At 34.9% G+C, this 8,780-nt stretch overlaps 2 protein-coding genes across 4 annotated transcripts; one reads left to right on the forward strand and one right to left on the reverse strand.

Annotated features, from left to right (window-relative positions):
* Positions 1-1,345: 1,345 nt before the first annotated feature.
* Positions 1,346-4,213, forward strand: LOC145110917 (Mitochondrial ATP synthase D chain-related protein). Of its 3 annotated transcripts, none has more exons than XM_079047232.1 (9): positions 1,346-1,485; positions 2,182-2,490; positions 2,576-2,617; positions 2,712-2,774; positions 2,877-2,939; positions 3,046-3,108; positions 3,189-3,269; positions 3,373-3,516; positions 3,598-4,213. In XM_079047232.1, the coding sequence occupies exons 2-9, from the start codon at positions 2,269-2,271 to the stop codon at positions 4,036-4,038; spliced, it is 1,119 nt and encodes a 372-aa protein (XP_078903358.1). In that variant the 5' UTR covers positions 1,346-1,485; positions 2,182-2,268; the 3' UTR covers positions 4,039-4,213. The 3 variants fall into 3 exon arrangements, with proteins under 3 accessions (XP_078903358.1, XP_078903360.1, XP_078903359.1); XM_079047234.1 differs by having other exon boundaries at positions 3,201-3,269; XM_079047233.1 differs by having other exon boundaries at positions 1,365-1,565.
* An 82-nt stretch (positions 4,214-4,295) lies between these two features.
* LOC145110916 (uncharacterized) lies at positions 4,296-6,544 on the reverse strand. Its single transcript, XM_079047231.1, has 4 exons — positions 6,137-6,544; positions 5,669-5,913; positions 4,808-5,581; positions 4,296-4,728 (listed from the first exon to the last, which is right to left on the reverse strand). The coding sequence occupies exons 1-4, from the start codon at positions 6,366-6,368 to the stop codon at positions 4,441-4,443; spliced, it is 1,539 nt and encodes a 512-aa protein (XP_078903357.1). The 5' UTR covers positions 6,369-6,544; the 3' UTR covers positions 4,296-4,440.
* Positions 6,545-8,780: the final 2,236 nt, after the last annotated feature.

Raw genomic sequence — 8,780 nt, forward strand, 5'->3', positions numbered from 1 at the left:
TATAAAAGTTACAATATTTATAAAACACATGCAAAAAATGATATATAGTTACGATGTTTATTGAAGAAATCACAAAAAACCCAAAAATTATGTATAAATTATCATTATTGTGTCTTTTAATAAATGAGAATGAATTTTTTTAGTGAAAGGGATGTAGATTGTATATTTATTTTGAGTTTTCTAAATAAATAAATAAGAGTTTAAAAAAAAATTTAATTTAATATATATAAAAAGAAGAATCTTCAGAAAAGTCATTAAACTTCAACCCTATTAATGAAAAAGTCATCTCTAATTGTTTATTTAAAAAAAAAAAAAATAATACTACCACTATCTTATTTTTTTATATGATTTTTTCTTAGATTAGTTTATGTTTCAGATTTAGTCCCAAATAAGATGTTTACCGTATAAAGCTTTAAATTAAATATATATCCTTATAAAAATTATACAGTCACAAATATACCTAAATACTTAATTTAATCATGATTAATATATTTAAAAATTTTAACACTATCTTTAATTTGATTTTTATTATTAAAAAAAACTAATTAATGTAACATTATATTATTACCTTTCTCCCAAAAAATCCTAACCATATTGATCTTCTATATGGATGTAATTGATCGATAACAAAGTTAGGATTAATATATTCTTAGTGAACACAATAATATTGATCGGCTGAACATAGTTTGGGTGCCAAATTCAAATTCGACATGAAGTTGTCATCGATCCAAACATAATCATCAACCAAAATCCACTATCGATATGATAATTACTTCCAAGATGTCAATAATAACATAGTTAGGGTCGATTGAACTTAATTGTTTGGAGCTTCAAATCTTAATTACATTACCACCGATTACAAATTCATTTCATAAAAAAAATATTTAGAGGAAAATAATCACATGTTTCCTAAACCGATTGTAGGAGATGAAATATATCGTTTAGCAATCGATTATGAATATTTAATGACCATGTTTTGCTAATGGATTATGTAGAATATGAAGCGACAAAGTATTAGGTTGTAAATAACCATATCGTGAATAAAAAGATAGATTATATGAATAATGACACATGAGTATTTTAGTAAAAATGGTATAATCTAAATTAAATATAACGTCTTTAATTTTTAAATAGATTGATTTTAATTAATTTAAGTATTTTGATGAATTTATAGATTTTATAAAAAGAAATATATAATTTAAAGTTTTAGAATATATATATATATAATATATAAACATAATTATAAAAATTTTAAAAAATATTCATGAAATTCTCCGTAGTCCATATAATTAAATAATTAAATAAATTAAATAAAAAACACAACACACTGTCGTATAGAAAAAGAAACACAATTTCGTAAAGAAAAGCCATTTCCATTCCAGAGAGGGAAAGGCACATCTATCGTTCTTAAACAATTCCCTTCACCTTCCAAGAACCCTAACATAAAACTATATACATTTTATATTCTGCAATTCAGATCTGCACGTAAGTCTACCTATCTTTTATTTTCTTATGCAACTTCGATTCATTTCAACTCTATTCACGCATCATCCCTATGGATGCAGGTATTTTATTTTCTATTTCCATGTTTTAGTAGAGCATTTTCTTGTGACATTTCTGGTTTCGATTTCATGATATCACCAATTGCTAAACGCAATGTGTAATGTTGAATCGGTAATGTGTTGAAGAAATTGCTATGTCAATCTGTTTGGCCATCGTCAGCCTTCGGTCTTCTTTTTCAAATGTGTCTCAAATTATATGTTTAGGGCTGTAGTTTCAGTTTATGAATTTGTTTAATTGACTGTGTAAATTAACTCTACAATTAGCTGATGAGGTAAACTACACAAAGCCATAAGTTTTTCATACCTGCTAGACCTCTCACCTCAAAATTAGGTAGCCCAACAAGAGGTAAACGAAAGAAGTGATTGGTTCTGTTCATCAATCCGTTTTTGGTATTATAAGAAGTAATCCCCTATTCTCCTTTCATATTCTCAAGATGCGATTTCCCCTTTTTGGGATCGGGACCTCGACAGACTTGTTTGCATTATATCATATTGATATCTTTGGTTGGCGATATCTTCTATGTGTCTTCAAAGAACATTTGTTATAGCAGTTCTTACTCTTGAGTTTGATTTTCCTTATTCATTCTTTCACTGAAATGGTGATTATTAATGTATGCAGGTAAAGAGATATTGACATAATACTTTATTTAAAGTGACAACTCACCTCTAAGTATCTGGTTTTGGTCTCTGAAACAAATTTGAACTCATGGAGCATGAAAAGAAGAAGAGACAGAAGAAAAAGAAGAACAAACAGGGAAAAGCAAATGAGAGGCCACCTACTGGTGTTGGGGAACTGAGTTCTGAAAATGACAATCATGCCCATGTGAATAATCAGAGCCTAATTTTTGAAAATGCAGATGTTCATAACAAGGGTCTGCATCAAAGAGTTTTGGATTCAGATAGAGAGTCCATTAGTGGAGCCGAAACCGTAAGTTTCTTATGACCAAATTAAAATTTCTCTTAACAAATCTTCAATATCTTATTATTGTTATTTTGAAAATTTGGTTATACAGTCACATTCAATTCAGGCTGAATCCTATTCATTTAACAGAGAGGTAAGAATTTATCATGTTTGTGGCTCATGTGTTAGTGTTATCAACAATTTGACATATCCTATCTTTCTCTTTAATTATTCTATCCAATTTACAGGCTTCTATACAACAAAAAATAAAAGATTTGAAAGAGCAATTGGAGGTGTATGTACTAAGGGAGGTAGTAACATATTTCTTTGATGAACTGATTTGATCATTCATCATTCATTGCTATGAAGTTCACATTTCAATTTTCATGTTAAATTTTGTCAAATTCTTTCAGGCTGATCTAGAGAGAAACCTTTCACAATCACAGAAAGAAATAAACTTATGGCATCATAAAGAGGTGACTTATATAACTTATAATTAGCCAAAAGAATTGTTATAGTTGTCAAAAATGCTACACATGTTTGATTACTTATTGTTATATCCATGTGTGATTTGATCATCAGACTGAGTTTGAGACAAGAATTTTACAATTACAAACTGAAAAAGATTCCTGGCTTCAGAAAGAGGTGAGTCAGAAATTCACAATTAATAATAATTGTATGCAATTGATTTAGCATTATATGATTGACATCAGCATAATATGCAGACTGGTTATCAGGAAAAAGTAAACCAATTGGTTGAAGAAATAAACACTATGAACAAGGATAATGCAAGATTACAAGCACAGGTACATTTTTGATGCTGTTTTTATAAGCATCTATTTATAATATTTGTCACACTTTATGTTGTAAAAATATAAAGGTGAGTTGCTATAAATCAAAGCCTTTCAGGTGATAGAGCTGGAAGCATCCAGACATGATATTTCTTACCAAAACCAGCAGCTGAAAGAACACGTGTCTGTTCTTCAGTCAAAGATTCAAGACCTTGAGAATTCCATGGCTTCCCATTTATCTTCTGAAAAGTCAAAGTCAAAGGTTTGTCTCATTCTTTATTTTTTTAATAATTTTTTTTTTATCAGAAACCCGACATTTGATACGTTTTGTTTGGTGGTGTAGCATGTTGTAATGGAAGACGAGGAGATGAAGACACAACTGGAATCTGCAAGGGGTCTGATTGAGAAACTGGTTTTTGAAAATGAGAAGCTTATTGAGAAAGTGAACAACTTAAATGGTGAAGTGACAACAACTGATGATCCAATGGTGACAAATTCTGAAGTTGATGATGAAACTTCAGATACAGAGACGACTACTGATGATAAAATTATGGAGTCAATGAAGAAAGATGATGTGAATCGAGTAAGCATGGCTTCCGGAGAGATTGTGCAAATTCCATTGGATGAGAATGATGTGTTGTTAGAGAGAAAAGGAGGTGGTGATGTGGATGTGGATGTAGATGTGGTGCCTTTAATAGATGCTCCTCTCATTGGGGCCCCCTTTCGATTCATATCATTGGTTGCTAGATACGTGAGTGGGGCCGACTTGGTTGAGAAACCTTAGGACAAGTTCTTGATTTTAATTTTTAAAGGAAGTTTATGTACCAAAAACAATATCATGAACTGGTTTTATATGATTATAGTAGGAAAGTTAGATATATATGATGAGAGAAAGAGAAAGAGAGAGCTTGTGTTTTGTAGCTTACTCTAAAAGAAAATTGTTATTGGATATTGTAGTACATTTTTCCATTACCAACAATCTCATTACAGGGTACAAAATGTTACAAAAAAAAATGGACAATAAAATAAACTAAGATGCTATAACTTAAATCTATATATACTATATTTCTGGAATTATACAAAAATCAATTTATTCTTTTTGGGTATTACATGTAATGTAAACAAACCGATTCACAACACCCTCACTTTCAGACACATAATTTAATGAATAAGAGGAAGTGTGATGTCACAAGGGTGAAAAAGGTTCAGGGAGTGTCTCAAATCCATTATCAAACAATTGACCTAATTCATCACTCTTTTCTTCTACATTATGCAGCCAAGTTGTGTCGTTCAACTCTTGTTTCAGTAAAAGAGTATCATACCTCGAGCTCTCATACATGTCTATTTTGATTATTTTAGAAGAATATGAAGTTCCATTATTCAAAATTTCATTTTTACTTGAACCATGCCCACCTTGCATCCGGATGCTTTGAGGAAAAAGTGTTGAAGGACGTATGCCTCCATTTCTTATATCCTGCAACAAACAAACAGAGGATCTTTGAGATTGATTATACAACAATATTATTCAAAGAAATAAAAGAAAACTAAAATACCATATGTTTTATGGCCATGTCAAGTGATTTCTTTGAGATATTCCTCCCAAATCCTGTACCAGTAACACCCTCGGAATTTGAAATTTTTATAGGTTTTTTTGTGAGCGACTCAGGCACATGTGATTGCCCTCTTGGAGGGGGAGGTTCTGTGACTGTGTGTCTTCCTCTAGTGACTATTGGCGATGACTGTCTCCTTGCCATGCTTGCAGAGTTTGTAGCCATGGTTGTACCTGGTCTGGACCTTCCGGCAGAGAGTGGCCTTTCCGGTAAAGTTGTTCTGAGATTTGGTGGCGTTTCATGTGGAAAATCAGGGGGAATGATGGGCTGTGGTGGGGGGCGAACACGTGGGCTAGGAGAGCTTGGCCTGGATGTGGGCCCTACACTCCGGCCATTGGAAGATAAAGCACGTACAGAAGAAGGTGAAGATGTAGCAGAAGGTGTTGGACTCCGACGAGTGGGAGTCGATGGCCTAGAAGAAGGTTGTCGAATGACAGGGGAAATAGGAGTTGATGGTCTTGAGTTTTGGGATGGTCTGGTGGTGGATGAAGAACGTGCGGAGGTGGTGGTGGTGGATGGGAGGGTTCTCGAAGGTGTTGAAGGTCGTGAGGTTGCGGTGGATGAAGAACGTTTAGTTGGGGTGGATGGTCTTATGTAAGATGAGACGGAAGCAGAGCTGGTATTTAGAATATTAGGGTTTCTGTTGGTAGTTGTTGAACTGCTTCTTGCTGGTTTTGAATTTGAAGGATGGATACTCTCAGATTGAGAAGCAGAAAGCTGCAATTCAGAAAACTCAACATTATGTAATCAAATGAAAAATCTAAGGAGATTGCATTACAAAAGAGAGAAAGAAGCGCAGCGCACCCTTGAATTCTTAGTCGCAGAGCCTGATCTAACTGAAGAATTCCTTCTAGGGGTGATTGATGTTGATGTTGGTTGAGACTCTGATTCTTTTCCATCGGAGGAACACGGAAGTAGAGGAGTTCCCGGAGGAGTCAGGAGCCAGTCGTAGTCATGCTTTCCGCCTTCATTAGATGAAAGTAGATCATCTAATACGTTTTTTGCAGTTTTAGTTGATCCAACCGAAAGTCTTCCTAATCTCATCTGCACTGAAGAAGAACAGAACAAAAATCAATCAACATATACGTATCAAAATTAGCGATGAACATTAACAACTGACAAATCCAACTACAAGCATTATCAACGAGGAATTACGAATTTAGGCAGGGAAAATTGTACTTCAAATGACATTGTCTGATATATCCAAAAATCGATCGTCTATTCAGGTCGATAACATCAAAGAAAAAATATAAACATGTAAGGGGATCATACAGTCGGATTCGTCGGAGGAGGCGACGGAAAGACTACGACGATTACGAGAGAGGAAATCGACATTGTTGCTGTTACTGTTGTTGAAATCCTCGGTGGTGCTGGTGAAACTCATAACTCTCCGGTGAGATAACAACCCGGCCACTGGAGGAGCATTACGAATACCATTAGAATGGAGATTCCGACCTCCGATACCGATGAGCGAGTCTTTGGAAGAATTCCGCTTCATCATCATTTAGCAATTTACACAAAGATACACACACAATGGTTCCATGTGATAAAGCCAGAGAGACAATGAACAGTGAACTTGCTTGCTTTCAGTAAGCATCACGCCATGAGAGAGAGAGAGAGAGAGGAGTGAAGTTAACGGAGGTTTTCTTCTTTCTTTTTCTTTTGGGCGCGGGCATGTGACACATCTTATTATAACTCATCCATAACTTCACCTCCGCTTTGGGTGAAAAGAAAAAATCTTTATACTTTCCTATTTTACTACATTAGAATAAACTTTTATGTTTTGTGAATTATCACTTTAAGTCAAAAAGAAAATTTAGACTTGTACTGCTGGTTTAAAATATGAATTTTATTATGGATTTGTTCCAAATTTTTTTAAAATGTCGGATTTATCACTTTTAATTTGTTCTTTTTTGTTTTTTGTTTTTTTTTTCATTTTCATTTTATTACAACATTTAAAAAGAAAATAAGAAATAAAATACTACTCTACCTCTTCCTTTTTCTCTTTAACATTCTCTCTCTCTATTTATTATCAGCAAGAAAGCATCGCCGACCACCATGCCATTCTCGCCAAAAACACGACGGACGACCATATAATTCTCTCCGGAAACACTATCGCCCACCGTTTCATTTCTCACCCTCCTCCCACTTCAGTTTTCATCATCAGGAGAAACCAAACTCCGGTTCTTTGTTTATAAATCTTTGGTTCATCGGATCACCACCGACTCCACCCCTATCGTTATGAGTATCAAAACTTAGTCCGTCTTCTTCGATAATTGTGAAGAGATTAAGGTGACGACCACAAACCTTAGATGTTTAGATCTCGCCACCCAAAAACCCAAGATCTTTCAAATCTCATTTTTTCTTCTTCACTAGCGGTGACGAGCTCAAGGTGACGACGACTTTCATATCAGAGGGTTTTCGAGAAGGGTTTTCCAGAGGGTTTTCAAAGAGGTTCAACACCGGTGGCGATGTTGACCAGTGCTGGTGATCGTATTTTTCCGGCTGTGGTGGTTGTTGATGTGTAGAAATCTAATCGTTTTATATTTGTAAATTAAACCTATTATCCACTAAAATTGCTACACAAGGCAAGTGTACCTATTCGATTGACAATATAGAAATGGTAAGTACGAGTTGTTGAACATGTAACATCCCAAAAATCATAACAAAAAATTTTGTTTATAATTGAGTAACTTATAAAATTGTTTACTGAAAACATCATCGAATCATATCATTCCATAAAACCATAGCCACATGTCTCAAACCATATCATAAAATAGTAACAATGTCAGAGTACAATCCCATGAATCTCATAATGCAGAAATCCTATGTGTGTGATGCGCTGCTACCGTGCCGACTCCTTCCCCTTCGACGAAGAGGTACCTGAAACAAAACTGAAAACTGTAAGCGCGAAGCTTAGTGGGTTCCCCCATCATACCACATACCATACTACAAACATATTGCCAGCCATATCTAGGTGCCCGACCTACCCTGCTGAGCATACCGGGGTGCTCAACCTACCCCATTGTCAGGCATACTGGGGTGCCCGACCTACCCCATGTCAAGCAAATCTGGGTGCCCGACCTATCCTTCGATGTATCTCAACCGGTTACGGGGACTATTTCATCCCCTACCACAACCACATAATAACATAACATAACATAAACATACTATCAGGCATACCGAGGTGCCCGACCTACCCCTTGGGTCCTTTCGACCTAATATGGGGACTATTCCCCCTACTATCACTATCATATAGCATCATACCATACTGGAACATAAAAACATAACAAATAGTGGTATATCAGACAATTATCACAAAGACAATTATCTAACAACAACTCCTACTAGTGGGCCGACATTGTGGCCTTGGACCCAATTCTATTGGAAGGTAACTCACCTCAATGTCGTGAAGTGTCTGAACTGTCCTCGGTGTTGGGATCAACTCCTCTCAAACTCCTCAAACTCGTACACGAAATAACCTTCTGAAGGGTTTTGAACATTCTAACACTCCTATGGTGTACATGCAACCCTAAATGTAACACTCGTGTTTCTATCCTAGGCATTAATCTTGATATGATAGTCTAGGTTAACCTTTGTAACTCATTTTGAAGGAATGAAAAGGAATTATGTGAATTCTATGTGTTTTATGTGTTTTATGCTTAAATCCTAGGAGTTAATTAATTAAGAATAAAAATGAGCGTCGAAAATAAATATTAGATAAAGCCGATATCTATTAAGAAAGTTGTAGTGGTCGTGACAAGGATTACGGATATATAAAGAATGCCGAAATTCGAGTTATAATGAAGAAGTTATGACCTGTCGAAGTTTCACGACAAAACCGGCACGGTGCTGAATGTCGTAAAAAGTGAGTTTTTGATAAACTACTTTTTAGCCTTAGTGATCTAAACGAAAC

This window comes from Lactuca virosa, chromosome 5, assembly GCF_052849685.1.
Source record: "Lactuca virosa cultivar CGN04683 chromosome 5, Lactuca_virosa_CGN04683_v6, whole genome shotgun sequence".
Classification (NCBI taxonomy): Eukaryota; Viridiplantae; Streptophyta; class Magnoliopsida; order Asterales; family Asteraceae; genus Lactuca; species Lactuca virosa.